This window comes from Pyxicephalus adspersus, chromosome 6 (genome assembly GCF_032062135.1).
Source record: "Pyxicephalus adspersus chromosome 6, UCB_Pads_2.0, whole genome shotgun sequence".
In the NCBI taxonomy this organism is placed as follows: domain Eukaryota; kingdom Metazoa; phylum Chordata; class Amphibia; order Anura; family Pyxicephalidae; genus Pyxicephalus; species Pyxicephalus adspersus.
The window spans coordinates 34920366-34940944 of record NC_092863.1 but is presented as its reverse complement, the minus strand read 5'-3'; the positions used below and the strand labels follow the sequence as shown (position 1 = coordinate 34940944).

Here is a 20579-nt window from a genome sequence, read left to right as displayed (position 1 = left end):
ATGTATCGCCTTCTAGTGTCCTACTGAAAAATTCCTCCTCTAGTGCTTCTTCCTGCTCTTACTCATGTAGGCCACCTCCCTCTACCTTTCTCTTGCTGTGGTGCATACTCCCCTGCATATGTATAAATCTTGAATTCTAGTGGGTGAGCATTTCATATATAATTTTGTGGAATAGGACATCAATCTGTCTCTGCACTGTCAATAGTTACATTTTTGCTAGTGTAGGATCTTCTAAAGTGAGCATAGACCTTTCTAAATGGGGCAATACATGTCTTCACCACTAGAATTAGCACCTGCATAACTCAGAGAAGTGAATTTGCCCAGGTGTATAACAGCTAAAATAATGTTCCAGTTATCTGCTGTTGCATTGACCTGGCTACATAGTGCACATTTCAAATAAGTGGGCACCAATATCACATGTTTAAGTGCAAACCATACAATCCCTGCCAAATAATACTCTGCCGTATAATCCATGCTAAAACAAATAGGGCACTAGTTCTCCCTCTGCTACCTCCAGATCGGCAATGTTTACACTAACAATTGGACCAATATTGTAGCTACACTGGATTGTAAGATGTCATGGCCAGAAAGGTCTGCACCCATGTCAGCACAACCTACACTGCAAACCATGCACTTGTGGCCTTGCAAAGATAGAATGGTCTATTATTCATCAAGTTTAAGTACCACTTTAGTTAGGTTTTTGGGTAAACCTACATATAAAAGGAAAAGCTTTGACCTCTAGCCAACTGCTCCAGCTCCACCCATTGCTTGGAAGAGCCATTTCTATCCCAGCCCTCTGCCCTTACCACATGAGCGGCCATATAATATTTATGTAAATTAGGGACTCCTAGACCACTTTTTGTCTTGGATTGGAACAAAAAATTGCGGTTCAATCTAGACTTTTGATCCCCCCAAATAAACTGGAAAAGTGCTGTATTTATGTTGTGGAAGAAGAACCTCAGGAACCAGATTGGTAGGGTCTGAAACAAATATAGTAACCTTGGTAGCACATTCATTTAAAATACTTGTATTCTGCTGAACCATGACACAGTCAGAGACCTCCACTTCAGCAGGTCTGATTTTATCCATTGGAAAAGGGGCAAGAAATTCAAATTGGAAATGTATGACAAATCTCTGGTCAAAAAGACTCCCAAATAGTGCAGACCTCTCGAGGCCCACTTAAAAGAAAAACATTTCTCAACTGATTCCTTTTGCCCTTGGCGTAATAATATATTCAGTGCCTCTTATTTACTATAATTAAACTTGAATTTTGCCAGGGAACCATAAGTAGTGAATTCCTTGATAAGATTTGGGAGTGAAGGGACCAGATTAGACAGTAAGAACAATAGGTCATACGCAGATGCTGAAATTTTGTACACTTTCTTACCTCTGATATCTGAGTTGGTCCTTATGGCCCGTAACAGAGGTTCTAGTGTCAAAATAAATATAGGTGGAGAAAAGGGGACAGCCCTGACGGGTGCCGTTTGATTTGAGGAAATACTCTGAGAGGGTGCCATTAACCCTTATTGCCGCTGAAGGGCAAGAATAGAAAGATCAATCCAGGCTAAAATTTTCAGCCCCAACCAAATATGCAGAAGAGTCTGGTCCATAAACGTCCAGTCTACTTTGTTGAATGCCTTCTCTGCATCCATAGATAGCAGGAAGACAGGTAATAAGTATTTGGAGGCCAGCTGGATCCAGTTAAGTGCCTTGGTGGTATTATCCCTGGCTTCTCTCAATGGTATAAATCCCACCTGGTCTGTACAAATCAATTTTCTGTAGTCTCATTGCCACAAGTTATGAAAACAGTTGTAGGTCTTGTTTGAGTAGGGTCTATAACTGGAGCAGCTGGCCTTCAGGATCACAATGATGTGTGTCCTCAGGGAGTCCGGGTGTAAAGTTACCCCTCCAATATTAGCATTGAATGTGTGTACCATTTGAGGCTATTGCTATTGCTTTCAAAATTTCACTAGGTGAAAGTGTAGCCATTTTAACCCTGACCAGATACTCTTTTACTGCGGTTACCAAAGAAAGTTGATTGGGAAACAGGAGCCGAGGCATTATTATTGTACAGAGACATATAATACTTTTTAAACTCTTCCGCAATATCCCGCACCTACACAATAAGTACACTTTGAGGAAACAGGCAACAAATAACATTACAAAAACCGGGTCTCTGGACCTATTTGCTAAAAGTCACTAAACCATCATGTTAGGTAGTGTTGGAAGTAACACTAGAGTTCAGAAGGTGCATAAGCAACACATATGAACAATCGATACAACCTCACGCATCACAAAGCAGTCAGTGACGAACATTCCTGGTTGGGGAGACCCCTTGAGAGCGGGGGCGCTTCTTGGTTGATAGTTGCCATGGATTTACTGGAGGACTAGGTACTTTGTAGACTGTCGATGGCCAATCCGGGATATCTATCTCTGTAAGGTTGAAAGCATCTAAAATATCAGGGAGGTCGTCCAGTGTTCTCAAGGAGGCCGAGCGTCCATCTTTAAATGCAACACACTGGAAGGGAAATCCCCATCTATAACAAATATTTTGAGCGCCAAGCACTTCCAGTAATGGCTTTAGTGATCTCGTTTGAGCCAGTGTGCGGTGAGAAAAATCTTGAAGTAACATCACTTGGGTGTCATTGAAGAGAATATCATCCTGGTCTTGGGCCCATTTCATGATCTCATCCTTGACTTTGTAGGCATGTAGGTGACAGATTACACCCCTCGGGCCTCTGGGATCTAAAGATTTTGGGCCCATGGCCCTATGGATACGGTCAATTTCCAAAGGGGAGTCCTTTGATCTATTTAGAACAGCATTGAAAATAGCTAAGGCGGCCCCAAAGAGATCCCTGGTTTCAACCGACTCTGGTAGGCACCTAATACGCACATTATTGCACCCGCTTTTGTTTTCCAAGTCATCTTGATGTACAAATAACTGCTCCAGTAAGGCGGAGTGCTCATTTAAAATAGAGGCATGGTTGGTAACATGCATTCTGAGATCATCCGTAGCCTTCTCTGCCTCTTCAATGCGATAGGTCATATCATGTTTAAGTGTAGCAATTTCTGAGCGGAAAGTGTCCACCAAACTTTTCTTAAATATTTTTTCTTTCAAAATAATCAATGGTAGGAAGAATGAAGGTACTGATCTCTGTCCCAAATTGAGGAATGCTTAACAAGAGCAGGGCTTTGAAAGGCTTGAGATAGTCTATCAGAGGCCGCCGAGGAGGAAACAGAGTTATGTGGGCTCACCTCATGGTCTGCATCCCATCCTGGGATTTCTTTGGGGTGCTTCCTTGTGGTTAGGGGAGACTATGGTGGAGGCTTTGGCACCATCTTGCCTCCTTTCTTCCTGTACTCCTCCTGAGTCATGGCTGGGAAAAACTGCCCGATCTTGCACGCCCGGGACCTGCCGGGTGTACAAGCGGTATCCTGCAAGTCTTTTCTGCCCATCTACGCGGCGGCGGTTTAAACCGTATGTTAGGTAGCTGTAGCCAGAGCTTTAAAACTGTGCTGCCTATCAGCTCATCAGCTTGGCCACACCCCCAAACCCATTTCTATCTATCTGACTCCCCTTCAAATCTTTTTAGATTAGATTGGTTTTACTGTAAAATCAAATTCAACAAAGCAAAAGGTAAAGGTAAAAAAAAATGTAAATAATTGCCTCTTCTCCAGAGGATTTGCACAAGGTAGAGTAATTTTCAATATTATATATAACCAATGAACTTTGTGACAGGTTGTCCCCAGGAGTTTATTCTATTAAGGGTATTTAAGAAGCTGGAAAAAATAAATTGTCTTAACCAAGAAGGGTTATCTGAATGTGACAAAACATTTTCCTACTACTAGATGTGTTTGTTCTGTTTGGGCATAATTTCAACAAAATAAATCAAAGCATTATCATGTCATAAAACATATTTACAGTGTGTCTAGTTTTGATGACAAGCAAGCAGGTTGGTTTTTATTTGTAAATAATATAATATGTCTTTCTTAAAGCATGTTTATCAGAAGGGCAACTGGCTGACCACAGTAATCAACTTTTTTTTTTCCTTTTGCATTTTGCTTGTCCATATATGTTTGGCATATTTAAAAGTTTTTATGCTACAAAGAATGATATACTTCCTACATTTTGTAGTGAAAATTATTAGTTTTAAATTGAAATATTGATTTATAGATTTGAACTGAACCGGTGCTCAGATCATTTCACAAATAGTGAAATTTAAGCATTTCTTTTCCTGAAAGAAAGACTGTCAGACTTGAAGTCCTGTAATTTGAACAACTAGCAAGTGTTTTCAACTGGTTGACATAGACCTATTTGTTACTACTTCAGGTAGCTTTGAAAAGGAATAACTTCACAATAAGAGCAGCTCAAATAGAGAGGCCTGTTGTAGTGCTCATATACTGTTTGGTATAAATGTGTAAATAGTTTAATGTCCATAGCCTGGGCAAAGGTTCCATTTAATATTGGCATTAAATTCTGCACCAGTCCCAGACATGAGTATTTTAGTCATAAACATACGTGAAATAACCAGTTCTTGACCTTTACAATAATGTATAAAAATAATCTACTACCTCTATCTAAAGTATTTAAATACTGTTTGCAAAATGAGTTTAATTGCCATTTACAAATGCAGAAAACAAAGTTTGAATTAAGTAGGGAAGGTTTTTTTTTACAGGCCCAATGTGTACCTGAGGATCAAATAGCATATGCATATACATAGATATCTTCTTTAGTACTCTAAGAAACAAGAAAAGAAAAATAAAGTACTAACATTTTGTTGCTTAGGCTAGTAATGACAAATTTCTCTTCTTGTTTTTACCCCATGGTAATATTGCCAAATGTTTGTTGGCGCCGCATACAAATTATTATGTCAAAAATGTGTTTACATATTTCTTTTAAGGCACAGTTTTGATTAACTCACATTTCAGATCAATTTTTCATTAAACTCGTAATTTATTTAGACATTAAAAACATGAAATATATCCTTTATCTTTTTCACAAGGATATCAACACATAAATAGTACACATTTTTTTCAATGCTTTTTACATATTTTGCTTCCTTAGGAATCATGAGACATTAAAGAATAGATTGATAGGTCTCATCAATTCAGGCACCCACTAAGGACATTCCATCCATATATTTCAATGTGGATGGATCTTTGATGAACCACACAAGGGGATGTTAGGCTCCACAAAAACCTTGGATCTTCTTTCATTGATGTAATGGAGAGGTGTGATCAATTGCAATCCTCCAACTTTTTTTCCCCAATGCCAGCCATGTATCCTATCAGTATTTGTATCACTGAATAACAAAGTAAATGTCCTGTGTTTCCCACCTATAATCCAAACAATCTACGGAGAGCAACTTGTCCTTGTATACTCTTTTCATTTTATGTCTCTTTAGCATGTGATTCCAATACTTCTGCTACGTGCTGGATTTTTCTCTGTTGTTTGCACTGCAACATTCTGATCAAATCTACCTTCCCTTAGGAGAAAAGAGGAACAGGCACATTTCCTAATTTTTTTTTGCATAATTACAAATGAGTCATTACCAGTTTCAGTGGTCATTGATAATGTTAATGGAAACACTGGCCTGCATTGTAATTAAATAAAGACGGCAAGGGAATCTCTGATTTGCAGTGGCAAGACTCTTGTTCTGTGTTCATGGTTCATTGAGATTGAGATAGACTTACATCACTAGAAAACAAGAATGACAATTTATTTCTGGGCACTAGTAAAGTAAACTTTAGTGAGTTTATTTTATTATTACACTTTTTTTAGAAAAAGTAAATCGTGTTATTTACCCCTGTGGATGCCCAGAGGCAGGTATCAATAAAGAAGACTTTCAGACTCCAAGAAAACTTCCTGCAGACCCCCATAATTATTTTCAGGACAGGTTGTTGGTATAAATCCCTGTTGTGGCCCATGTCAAAGTAAATTGAAGCCTGGTATGGACAGGAGTGGACCCTTTGGGCTCCTGTGGGTCTGATACAGACAACAAGTGGGGGTATGCTTGATGACTTTCCTTTTCTTAGCCAGAATAAGGGAGTACTTTTTGCCATTTTTGTGAATAAATAATAAAACTGACATGTGCAACTTTATGCCAATCCAAGCTTGATATTTTAATGATTTGTGTATAATTTTTTGTTACAATGTTGTAGCCAGCAAGTTTCCCCATACTATACAATGCAATAGAATGAATAAAAGTGTGGCATTAAAAGCTATGTTGCTAATCATCGCAGGACAAAGCATATTGTTAATCAAAGTATTGAGATGTTAATTAATTAAATTCTGATTTAAATTTACTCTCTGACACACAGACCAGTTAAAAAAACAGTAAAATAAAAAAGTAAAGTACCTTTAGTACCTTTGAATTAGTTCACATAAAAGTAAAATATAAAAGCATTTATAAATAATAGACATAAATATAATGTATTGAATTTTTGGTAAATGTGATATGTCACATTTTTAAGAGAAAATCTGCATTAAAACATTTCAATGGGTTCTAATGTAAGAATTTATTTGGGATCTAAATACTCTAAATTAAAGATTCAGATAGTATTTTATTTGATTTTTTGTTATTTAATACTTTTGCATTTCATTGTAAATATCCTAAATTGCATTTAAAAATGTATATATTTTCCCAATCCCATGTTTAAATAACAGGAAAATGAGCAATATGACTGTGAAGGAATTTATTATTTTGGGTTTCTCTAACATTCAGGGATACCAAAATGTCCTACTTTTATTTTTCTTGTTAATGTATATATTTACGGTCACAGTAAATATTTTTCTTCTCACCATAATCCGACTAAGTCAAAGGCTCCACAAGCCTATGTATTTCTTTCTTGGGAATTTATCATTCTTAGAATTAAGTTACATCACTGTTACAGTACCCAAAATTTTAATAGACATACCAAGGAAAAGAAAAAGTATTTCCTTCTCTGGCTGTATCACCCAGCTTTTTTTCTTTACTTTCCTCGGTGCCACAGAGAACATACTTCTGGCGCTTATGTCCTTTGATCGATTTTTGGCAGTGTGCTTCCCTCTACGTTATACAATTATTATGAGCCATAAGGTCTGTTTTCTTTTATCTGCTTTTTCTTGGACTCTTGGTTTTTTAACAACTTCAGTTCCAATCATTAAAATATCACAGCTTGATTTTTGTAATGCCAATGTAATAAATCACTTCTTCTGTGAAGCTGCTCCTCTACTAAAATTGTCCTGTTCAGATCCTTATTTCAAAGAGCTTACTGTTATAATTTGTGCTTCTTCAGTCATTCTCAGCTCAGTTTTGTTAACTATGATGTCTTATGGCTATATCCTAAAAACCATTCTTAAAATTCAAACCACCACTGGGAAGCAGAAAACTGCATCTACCTGTGCTTCACACCTATTAGTAGTTACAACATTTTATTCAACAGTATTTGCTATGTACATTAAACCTACAGCTAGTGAAGGGTCCCTGAATAAGGTGCTAGCATTGTTTTATGCTGTTGTCACCCCTCTTGTCAACCCTTTTATCTACAGTCTACGCAACAAGGAAGTTAAAGAAGCAATTTTATACATTGTAAAAAGAGAGCGTTTCTGAAACATGGAAATGATTACTGCTACCATGTGCTCTGTGCCAAAAAAAACATTTATTGATAAATACGTATTGTGTTATTAGGATCTGTAAACATAATAAATTGCTATTTTGTTGAAAAAAAACCAAAGTAGATGTAATGGGCAAATATGGGGAGAGAGGAAAAAACAATCCTTTACATATATAGACTAAGATCTGCTTGGAGGTGGGGGTGAAAGGTGAGTGGCTGCGCACTGCACAAGATATGGTGGCCCGCTGCTTCTCATTTCCCCCGATAGCTCTATATTTCCTCTACAGGAATATTAAACTTTACCTATAAACAGCATTTTATACCCTTTTCATAGAACATGACATTTTAAGCAAATACAGATCATTTCAGTGTGGCGAGAGCAGTTAATGCTGGTTGAGAAGTTCTCATTGCTAACTGAATGAATAGATCATTCATCTATGGCTTGTATACTCATCACATGATCACGCAGAGATACATATTTGTTAAAAATAATCATAATAATAAATGATTTTACGCCAAGGCATTGTGTGTTTATTTATGGTTTTATTTAAAGGGTACTATGTACTTTACTACTATGCATTCATTACCCAGCAGGAAGGGGAGATGTCTGGGGGCCCCTCTTACTAAATGTGGATTTCAGATTTCAAATAATCTCCTTACCTGCAGACCCCAACAACATATGCTTTTGTTGTGAGAATCAGGCCCTTTTGCCCAACGATGGCCCTTGCCACTTTTGGGGGCAGGTGGAAGCCTGTTATCTGGTAAAAGGAAAGGGGGCTACATGTTTTGCCTTTTTTCTTTTTTGGCAAACCAGATTCTTTTAGGGAAGAACTTTTAGGGACTGGAGAGGGGGCACGCATGCTTGCTACCCCATTTCCTACCCAGGAAGCTCTGAGGCCTAAGGTCAATATTCAATATTAAAGGGGAACCCACAATGTTTTTTTTTTTTTTTTTGCTTTAAGGTTAAGCAAATCTGGCTGGCCACCCATGAAACCTATCAAAACCAACAGCCTAATTGGCTAACCCATGCTCTGTGTGATGTTTTTTTCAATATGTTTCTATTATTGACTTCAACAGAATTTAAAATAAACTACGTATCCACCCTAGGATTGTGGTCAATTTGGTGAACTGAATAGAGACAAAACCAACCACTGCTACATAAAACCTGTGTTAACAAGAGTTGGACTTTGTATAAACTAACACTAGGTTAAAGTACTTTTGACATAATTGAGAATTAATTAAGTACTCCCTGTCTATGCAAATTAATGTAATCCCCCAACCCACCCGTTTAATTTCTTTACCTATGCTACCTCACAACTTGTTATTCACAACTCCTTGCAACAACATTATCCAGCACTTCAAGGTAAGGATGATCATGTATCCTGCTTTTCATTGGCAGTTTTTGGGATAGTGTTTTGCAACCAGTTTTTCATGGAACCCTAGAATTCCACCAGAAAAGCTAGGGGTTCCTTGAACAATGAGAAATTTATGCCTCTCGGGAAAGTTATGTGACGGGAAATTTAAGTATATATAAGGATGACATTCTTTCTAATAGCCAACAATGTATAATGGCAATATATCCACCAATCACTACACTTGTATACTGTGATCTGTGGGTATAGTAATTATAGCAGGAGTTCCCTGAAGACCCTAAAGTTATTTCAATGGTTTTTCTGTCAAGAGAGACTAGTGCATTAAGTCAGAAAGTCTCATATTTACAATCCTGTGGCTTAAATGCATCAACATGTTTTGTAAGTTAGTTTATTCAGTTGCTTGGACGTTGCTACAAGGTTCAAGAAGTCTTGTACCAAACTTGTCCAAAGCTCTAACATTGTAAGCGTTGAAAGGCCACTACCAGAAGAGCTTCATACAGTCATTTGGGCATGAATAATGAAGGGTCATTGCATGTTTAAGTTTCTGATCAAGTATTTTGTCATTCTGCTATTAATCACATGCAAAAGTTATGCACAGTTTTTTTTACTTTGTACAAGTTGTTTCTCTTGTTTCTATTTTTATTTCAATAACACCCTGTACCAATAATACACTTCTTTAATTAGCAAGCCGAGAAAAAGAAACTAATAAAACTTTGTCTAAACTTTATTCTTAGAATGGCCCTGGAGAATATAGACAAATCAACAAGGAAAAAAGGCGCACACCAAGTTATATTTGAGTCTAAGATACTAAAAACTTCTACCCTTTGAATTGTAAGCAAGTAACAGAATGTGGCAGTCTTCTACACCTATAACAGAGACGTAAATGTATCAGCTGTAAGCCTTGTAGGGCAGGCAGTTGTGAAGGTATGGACATTAGGCTAATATATGATGTGTAATACGAGTCATTAGTGCCTTATATGATTGTTTGTTTGTTTTTGTGTGGTTTTCCCATTATGCTAATTTGTCTTTCCCATTTAGCATGAGCATATTTTTATGTGCAGATTTGTATATTCACCCTGTAATATCTGTTTGTCATTCAAACTGTACACATTTTTGAAGTAGCTTCCAAGATATTAAGTTTCCTCACACAGAAAATGTCTCAGTTATTTCATGCATTTCATTGACAAGAAACAGATAAAATAATGGGACCAACCAATGTCTAGTACTTATACACCCTGGCATAACCTTAATATATCTAAATATATGAAATACAGCTGCCCATTTAACATAAATTTGTACAAGATACTGTGAAAAAATGATATGTTTATTCTACTCATCTGTTACTCATTGATATGATTAACAGATTTTCATTAAGGTGATCTTATGCATTTGTATACAAACAATGCTTGTCTCTAATAATATGACATAGGTATGTTTATATATGTTTATTACACTGAAAAGAGAGATCCAAAATTTGATTTTTTTTTTAGAAAAATGTAGACAATTAACCATGTTTTAAAATTCTAATATATTTACATCAATAAAGTAGCTATGACATCTACTCACTAAAGGTAAGGCAATTAGTTAGCTATTTACTAGTGAAACCCTGAAAGGCAAAATCACTTTGGATACGTATGTGATCCAAGAAAGTGAGCCTTACAAATGACATGTACACACACTGCACTATGGCCAGCACCAATGGGTGGTTATAAGAATGCTAATTCCTTCAGTGTGTGCCATGAAACGCTATTCTCTGTTTTAGGATGTATTTCTACTTTAATTACAAAACTCATAAAAAGCTAAACACTGCCACCACAATTGGATTAATGACATCAACTGACATCTTTTTAGGCTAATATAAAATACAATATAATGTCTTATGACAATACTAATATAAAATGGTAAGTCATAGAGAATTCTTACTAGGACACTTGTTTTTTAAAACAAAACATTTACAGGTGTGTTCAAATTAGGTACAATGACACATGTATTGTCAAAATAATGTATTGGCTAACATAAAGTGTGTCTTGTATTAACAAACACAATATACACATATTACAAATGTGCTTGAATACATTTTTTATCATTCCTTGGAAGCCCTTAAACTCCAGTTCAATAACTTTAACCAGGCTGATGATGATGTCATCCACCTACTGCTAGAAGGACAAAGTATTTCTTTGGTCTCCATCCCTATTGCTCATACTGTAATGTTATAGTAATCTACAAGATAAATTGCTGCAGTCATGGCTTATCTGTTCCTCTTACAAATGTTTCTTCTTTGTACCGGTATCTCAGTCATTTAAAATGTTGCTACCCCTAAATGATGGCTTTATTTTGCCCAGATACAAATGTTTGTCGCTGGGAAAAAATTAAACCAGGAGAGCAGGAGAACAAATGAGTGCCATATAGACACCATTGTTCAGTCCTATAAAGAGGGAAGAGGGGAGCATGAGAAAGAGGTTTTCTGCCCTCTGCCCTTCTGAGTCACCCCCGATTCAGTTGTTTAGTGATCTGCCACAGTGATAGATAGCTAAATGACATCAGGAGAACAAAATACATGTGCTAGATTTTTGCCCAATAGTGGTTGTCTAGCATCTGTACATATGAACTGTAGTGAAGGTTCTGTAATGTTGTTACAGACAATAAACACCTGGATGTCCTACACTTAAACATAACTCAACATATAGTACATTTACTAATCATATAAAATGTATCTGATGCTAGGTCCATTTAAAGCTAATCCTCAAAAATTACACAGTTCTGAAAATGGTTCCAAAACTTACATATTTATAAAATTGGTTACAAAGAGAACCAATGAAGTACAACCATTAAAGCACAACTATCCAACAAACTTGAAACTGATTTTATAAAATAATTTTCTATTATTTGGCAAATGTTTTCAAACCTGGACCAGACCCATTCCAGATTTGCTGGATCTATTTTTCCCAGTCTTGGAGAACTTTATTCAATCAGGCCTAATGTGTGTATTGTAGCACTACAAGCACTTGATCAGAAATGGTGTTTATGAACATTTTGCCACATTTATGTCTTTGTTCCTGCAATGCATAAAGCAAAGCATTGATTAAAAAGAGGTTTATTTCCTCAGAACTTCTTAAAGACTAAAACACTAGAATCATTGAACATGGTCACTTCTTTTTTTTTTTGTATATTAAGAAGTACATGGGAACTTACCACACCTGAAAGTGACCAAGGTCTGCCTGAGCATATACGTTTTCTACTGGTACAGCTTTAGGTTGCTGAACTATATTAAGTTTATTTAAGGCCACACATGTGTAAGTACTATTTGTTTCCGAACCACAAAGCCAACAACTGATCCACATTGACCCCAAATATTAAACCATATATAAGTTTTTACTGTTTTATTTTTGAACATCGCAGATCTGAGCCTGCGATGGGAGAGTGGGCAGGTTGTGTCCGGAGGCATAACCCGGCCACTTCAGCCTGTGTTCCTTACGAGGAACATGGTCCGCGGCTCTGGCAGGTGCACCCCACCAGCGAGGTCCTACTCCTGATTCCATTTGGGGGTGCACCGGCCAGAGCCTTGGACCACCAAAATTTCTTCTTTTATCCGCGGACTAGTTGGCGACCGCTGTCCTAGATCAACCACCAAACTCAGCCATATTACTGCATGTGAAAGTATATACACTAAAAAGATTGAGAATTGTGGCACTTTGATGGTAAAGGAAACTTAGTGCTTGTTACATGTAATTTTATATTTAATAGACATGTAAAATGATGTCGCAAAAGTATGTTATTATTTTTTTTTTTACTTTTTCCACCAGACCATGGAAAATCAGACTAATGTGAAGGAGTTTATTATACTTGGTTTCTCAAACACAGGGGAATACCAAAATGTTTTGTTTGTTTTTTTCTTGATATTGTATGTTATCACTATTTCTGTGAATATATCCCTCATCACCATAATCCGATGTGTACGTAAGCTCCATAAACCCATGTATTTCTTTCTTGGTAACTTATCTTTCCTTGAATTGTGTTATATATCAGTGACTGTCCCCAAAATTATTATAGACATCCCAAGAAAAAGAAAAAGCATCTCGTTTAATGGCTGTATCAGTCAACTATTCTTCTTTACTTTTCTTGGTGCTACTGAGACCATTCTTCTTTCAGTTATGTCCTTCGATCGATTTCTGGCAGTGTGTTTTCCTCTGCGTTACACAAGCATCATGAGTCATAAGGCCTGTTTTAGTCTGGCAGCTGCTTCATGGGTGCTGGGTTTCTTGACCACATCATTTCCAATTATCCGAATATCACAGCTGCATTTTTGCAAAGCCAATATAATTAACCATTTCTTTTGTGAGTCAGCTCCTCTGCTCAAACTGTCCTGTTCTAACCCTTATTTCAGAGAACTTACTGTTATCATTTGCGCATCTTCAGTCATCCTCAGCTCAGTACTTTTAACCATGATGTCTTATGGATATATACTAAAAGCTATATTAAAAATTCAGTCCAACAGTGGAAAACAAAAAGCTGCATCTACCTGTGCTTCACATTTATTGGTGGTAACCACTTTCTACTCAACCATGTTTGCCATGTATATCAAGCCCACAGCAAGTGAAGGATCCCTTAACAAAGTCATGGCATTGTTCTATGCAGTCTTCACTCCTTTGGTTAACCCTTTCATCTACAGCATACGTAACAAAGAAGTTAAAGAAGCTTTTTTGCTCCTTACAAAAAGAAAGTGGCTCTAAAACTATACAGGAATCTTTGCCAGAATGGTATAATAGTGCTAATAATATGAAGACAGGAAAAAATTGCTTTAAAATCCACAGTATTTAAATGTTGCCGAACTTTATTTCTAATGTAAGTTTTTAAATTAAAGCTAAACTTTAACCTTACGTTCAGTTTTGCACAGTTCTATAGCCCCTCCTCCTCCAGTACTGAAATAGCTTACTCTGATTTCACTGCATACTGCAATCTTCTCATAGTGTGTATTAAGAGGTGCTAAGGTAGAGCACACATCATTTCTGAGATATTCATTCAGTATCATTTAACTCTTTATTCTTTAATTTATTTGATTTCAGTTGTTTTAATCATGGAGGATGAAAATTACATGTAGGCACAGTGCATGCAAGAGTAGTCTGCCTTGAAATGCCCATTTCTCCAGACTCACATCCATCTATTTGGACATTTTGATATTTCCCGCAGGAGCCAGCTCACTACATGTATCAGAGCTGAGAACTCTTGAAAGGAGTACCAGGCTGATATAATGTTTTAAGGATTCTCAGTGCCAGTCCCTCCTACCAACAACAATTTGTCTGCGTTTTGAAAAGTACAGAGGCCTAGTGATGATATCCAGGAGTTAAGGAACTTTTAAACCTAAATAACTAAAATTATTAGTAAACTCCCCAACTCAGAATTCTCACTATTACACAGTAGCTCTGATGACAGGTGTCTCAATGATCCTTACTCTAGTAGACTAATTTATTATATGCAAAGACCTCACCGTTACCAGTGCCTCTACTAAGTTGGTAAACAAATAAAAGGCAGCTTTGGGTAACACATGAAACAACACAAACTGACCTGTGATATGAAGCTCTGCCAATATAGTAGCGATAGAGAATGTGTAAAAGGTTCTGGCACTTAAGGGTTTTCAAAATACATGTCATGTCATGTATATATGTCTAATATTTGACTGAAATGTTCTAAATTCAAAAATGTATGGGTTGGAGTTTATAGCCTTCCTAGGTCTCTTTTGTGTCCTCCATTGGAAGCTCATTTTTTCATTAACAAAAACTAAAAATGAATTATTAAATTTATAAAATGTCCCTACGTTTGACTCATCAATATGTGCCACTTCCCGGTGTGGATGAACACTTTAGCATTTTAAGCAATATATATATATATATATATATATATATATATATATATATATATATATATATATATATTTGGGACTTTAGGGCACCATATGTTCAACATTTCTCAATGTCCACAGGTTTTTTAAACATATATTATTTCATTAAACTATTAAATAAACATTTTAATAAAACATAACAGCATTTATACAAACATGCATGCTTTCTTTAGCATGCCACTAACAGAGACATGCTATCCTCAAAAATTAAAACAAAAACTTCAGCCATCAGGTAAACTTTTGGGAAATCATAAAGACATTTGCATTTTAAAGGGCTTTATTCAGAGCCTTTAAGTATGATTGCTATGGGCTACCCATCCTAATTGCCCCTTTCACACTCATATTTCAGGACAAGGAGCGTTAAAGTAGTACGGGAAGCACTCTTTTAAATTAAAGATATGACAATGCCTTTTAGCATCTGTTATCATGGCCATGGTATTGCTGATGGGGTTAAATAACTCTGTTGCCTACCCTGTTAAGTATACTTTGATATTTCAATATTGCAAAATGATCAGCTCCTATACTAAAACATATATCAGCTAAGCCATTGGCACAACTCCTACATGCATTAGGAAGCCTCCAAAAATCCACAAACTTCCCAGTCCTGGAACTTGAGCTTTTCAAGTCCTGTGACACGTGATTTTGATGATTGATATATAACTTAGTAATAGTATTGTATTGAATGTTTAAAGCGGACCTATCATCATAATTTATTTCCATTTTATGAAATGGTGGTTATCCCTTTTATATAATGAAAAAAATGTGGGTTTTTTTCATTTTTTATCCTTTTTTGGATTTTTTGTGGATCCCTTCCCCTTCCATTATAACCTCCACAGAAGTAAAGACCGAATGGTATTGAACATCCCTACTGTAACGCAAGTAAAATGCAAGCTCACTTGGTATTTTACTAATGAGCTCATACTAATGAGCCCAAACTCAATGATTTGCTGGGGAAGTTTCAAGATGTTTGGACACCCTGGATTACCCACTACTCGCCGAATGATTTTACATGGACCTGCTTTTTCTCTGATGTCGTCTTCCCTTCTTTTCCATGTAAGCACTGCATACTCCACATTCAAGGCTGGTCACAGATCCTGTGACACACACACACACACACACATGAAACTGATGTTTCACTTTGTTTTTGATTAGATACTTAACCATGTTTGTAATGTGTATTACTGCAATTCATTGCCTATTTTCTTTGTCACTTGTTTGTTCTTTTTATTTCCACTAAAAATTGTTAAAACCTTAATAAAAATCGTTGAAATATAAAGACTGAAGAGGAGACTTAGACGTATTTACTTATACTTACTTAGTTAGAATAAGTTACTTAATTTGTTTCACACAAAGTATAATAATTTAACTTTTTCTTTTTAACTTTGCACAGAATTCCCATAGTGCCTTATTTAATTAGGAAACAAAGTAAAATAAATGTGATCCCACTAGTAAAACTTTGTTCTAGTGTTAGTCTAAACTGCACGGTAATGACCCCTGGGAAAACTATCAGAAATAACAAAGAAACATAAAGTTTAGAAAAGAACAAGAGAAACTTTTGGTTGAACTTTTTTTTTAACCAATCTATGCTATAATGCAACATAAATTAATGATTAGTCTAGTATAATATAAATTGATATTATAAAGACATTTGGGCTAAAATATTTGAGAAAGTTTACACAATAAATTGTGTGAATATTCACTTTAGTTACCTTTTCATATAAAGATAAGATTAAACAGATTAGAATTGCTTTTTACATGGTTGAGAATTGAGAATTGAAGAAAATTTTGAAGAAAATATTTTTATACTTTATTGTGTGAACATTCTCATCTCACTAAGGTCTATCAGTAAAGGTGAGAAAAACTGACAAAATCCAAGTTGGATCAAATCAGATTGGTCAAAATGGTCAAAGCATCTGAATGGATTTGAAAACTAGAAGTTGGAATTAGATTTATTTTAAAAAATGGTTTGAAATATTTTGTTGTTGACATTATTGAAGTTATTTGGTTTGGGTAAAAATCCCTAGATATAGTTTTCTTCAAATTTTAGAACATTAAACTTCATTAGTCAGCACAGGGCAAATCCTGCACCAGCATTTCGTCCTGCTCTTCCACTTCATTCTCCCTCCCTCTACCTCCTGCTGTGGTGGATGCGCACCATAAAATCCCACTTGTAATAAGTACACATGTCATGGGTAACACCTCTATTTGCCCTTTTTACACCCCCACCAACAGCTCCTTGATGAGAGGAGAACCTTTCATCTGCTTTCACTGCTACATCAAATCTATAGTGGCTTTTACAATGAAAATGAGCAGGTTGTTACTGGCTGACATATTTAGTAACAAGTAGCATGTGTTCCTTGTAGGCTACCACTGCCTTGGATCAAAGAAACCAAATTTGGTGAATACCAGATTTAGCACATTCACAAAGCAAGGAGTGGACATGCCCAAACGCAGTACAGTACCAATATAGGCCCTGTTGTCAGCAACCGCATTGCTGATTTGGAGAAAACAAAGAGGGAGCCATGGCATAATTTGTTGTTCACCCATAGGCGCTGATTCAGTAATGATCCAGACTGGAGAGCATACATTGTCATCCGTGAACCTGGGTGATTCAGCAAACCTGGAATGGATCTGGTCCTGGACTGAAAACATTTGATGACAAATAGCAAAAAAGAAATCCATTCTAGGTTTGCTGAATCATCCAGGTTCACTGAGGAAAGTGTATGTTCTCCAACCTTGGAGGCCTTTAATAAATCAGGCCAATAGTGTGAGTGAGTGGTTATGAGATGGAGGATTGCATGGCATTACCTAAGCTTATATAAGGCATATTAGGGAGTGGAATGGCTTTGCCATGTTGCTGTTAGAGGGAACACCTCTTCCTGTTTACTAACACTGGTGGTGTTCATAGTGGTGGTGCTCCCCATCCTGTTACACATAGTTTGGTGAATCTAGACCCAAGACGTTTAGTTTGAAATGAGGGTGTTATGTGAGGCCTACTTTTGTTGTCAGACTTAAATCAACCCAGTGATATTTTAAAATTAGCACTAATTCTGTGAGTCAACACTTATTATATTAAAAAATAGGTGCAATTTTTAAATCAAAAATTGCAAAAAAAAAGGCCTATGTTTATCTGGAAATAATTGCTGTGATTTTTTTTTTTTTTTTGGTTAATAGTCACACTGTTATCAAGCACTTTCCCGGAAGCACTTCTCCCAAAACCACCTTGTAGATACTAAAAGTAATGCTAAGTGCCTGGCACTGAACTAAGCCCTCTCAGCTCTACAAGTGACCCTGATATATGAACTGAACTTCTTGTCTAGTAGTGTTATTGCCTATACAAATGCAATGCATGCACAATGATGACAATAGTACAAAGGCGTTGATTTTCTGCATTTGAGGTGCATTTGCAATGCATCTCAAATGTGATCAAAGGATTTAATTGAACAGTGCCCATGGCAGTAGCAGAAATACATTCAAGATATTTTAGCTTATTTGTTATAAAACCTCTATACTGACAATGATTTTTAATATTTTGTTTAGTTATTTTTTTTTAAGTATTAAGTATTGTTCATTTGTGATAAGCTACAATTAAGGCATTATTATCAATTACTCTGGGCCCAGCTAAGTAAAAAACATGTACATGTGTAAGCAAGTAAAAGCAAAATTGTATCATTTTACTGAAAGAAGAGAGGAAATCTTGTTCAGTGTTCAACATTCTCTAATAGTTCAATACTGGTAATAAGGGAACGAGGTGTGCAATATTAAAGAAATACATACAATTGAATGTCATTTTATTTTTTAGGTTACTAATAATTACATTGATACATTTCCTGGTTAAGGAAGTAGGTTAGTAACATTTAAACATTTAAAATTGTCACCTGCTTTTAGATATGTTTTCTTCTTCATACATACAATAACAATGGAAAATCAGATGGTTAGAAGTTTGCTACCCTAGGTCTCCATCATATGTCAATACCAGGTTTTGGTTTGTGAGTTTTTTTTATTTATATGGTGAATCATCATTATAATCTCGAGTATACATCAGTCTCATAATAGCAATAATTTTTTTATTGGTAATTCATCTTTCCTTTAATTGAGTGAGAACTTTGTGACTGCCCCCCAACGTTATTGTAGACATCAATGACATGAACAGGAAAGTAATTAATTCAATAGTGTTAGCTCTATCTTCACTTTCCTTGGCTTTTTTGATGAATTCTTATCTCATAAACAATACAGCTGTATTTTTGCAGTGCCGATGTTGGTAGTCACATTTTTTGTAAGTCATCTCTTTTGCTCAGAATGTACTGTTGTACTTGCAAGCAGCCATGTTCTAAATATCCATTTATTTCAATGTTCAAGTACAAATTAGAGGGTTTTTGAGACTTCATTTCCAGTTGTCTATGTGTCATATGATTCTTTTTTTTATTTGCCTGCCTTTACCCTGACTATAAACTTTTTCAACTCCATTTGGCCAGCCACCTCTCTCCCACCAGATCTACAACAAATAACTTTTTTGTATTGTTGTATACATACATTTATAATTAATTCCTAACTAGTAGTAATAATAACTATTTTGTTTTGTCATAAAAATAGGTTTGGTGGAGCAACAGTGAGTAACTGTAATTACACTGCAACATTTAGATACAATAACACAGGTAAAAATTGCACATCTTTTCATCATATCCCTAAGAAAAAGCTTTCTGAATTTTGATACGTATTAATTCCTGATACATAGTGAAACAGGAATTTGGTATTTGCATAGTAAACCAGCAATGCAAACCATAACAATTTGCGTTGGATTATTCAGGAATAAATGCTTTGTCTGTAATTAAACAATTTTTTTATACCTTCCTTGATTTCCCAGTTTCTCAAAGAATATACAATTGGATTTAACAGAGGTGTAGCTATGCTATACAGGAGAGACCAATATTTGTTGGCATTAAAAGAAAAACCTTTGGATGGCACCACATACATAATGGTTAACGTCCCATAGTACGTGGAGACAACAGTCAGGTGGGAGCTGCAAGTAGAGAAAGCTTTCTTCCTGCTGGTAGCCTGTGGTAGTTTTAGGATAGTAACAATAATGCGTATATATGTACAGATAATAAACAAGAATGGAAATGATATTACTGGAAAAGTAAAGACAAAAATCTCCATCTCTACTGCATAAGTGTCAGTGCAGGAAAGTTTCAGTATTGGTGTTAAATCACAAAAGAAATGGTCCATCACATTGGGGCCACAGAATTGCAGAGTACTTAATGGAGCCAGACCTACAACAGCTAAAGCATAACCACAAAGCCAACAAGATATATTTAGCTTCAGACAAATGTCGTTCTTCATTAAAGAAAAGTAGTGTAAAGGATTACAGATTGCTAAATATCGATCATAAGACATCAAAGAAAGAATAAAACATTCTGTAGCCACTGAAGAGCTCAGCATGTAAAATTGGAAGATACAGTGATAAAATTCAATAGTGCCAATTTCCTGAATCAAGACATTTAGAACACGAGGCACTAGGACTGATGTCAACACAATTTCACATAGGGAAAGACTCCAAAGAAAATTGTACATAGGGGCATTTAGCCTGATAATGGTAGAGACCAACAAGATTATGAGAAAGTTCCCTGAAAGTGATGTAATATATGCTGCCAAGAAGACAATAAAGAAAAATATTCTGACCCCATAAAAAGTACCATATAAGCCAAGAAGTAAAA

The 20579-nt window shown here is 36.0% G+C and overlaps 2 protein-coding genes across 2 annotated transcripts; both read left to right on the top strand.

Moving 5' to 3' along the window:
- Window positions 1-6680: 6680 nt before the first annotated feature.
- Window positions 6681-7592, top strand: LOC140332681 (olfactory receptor 11L1-like). The gene has a single exon (XM_072413872.1). It carries the CDS (start codon window positions 6681-6683, stop codon window positions 7590-7592), a length of 912 nt encoding a protein of 303 aa, XP_072269973.1.
- A 5334-nt stretch (window positions 7593-12926) lies between these two features.
- LOC140332520 (olfactory receptor 6B1-like) lies at window positions 12927-13699 on the top strand. Its single transcript, XM_072413755.1, has one exon. The coding sequence runs from the start codon at window positions 12944-12946 to the stop codon at window positions 13697-13699; it is 756 nt and encodes a 251-aa protein (XP_072269856.1). The 5' UTR covers window positions 12927-12943.
- The last annotated feature ends 6880 nt before the right edge of the window (window positions 13700-20579 follow it).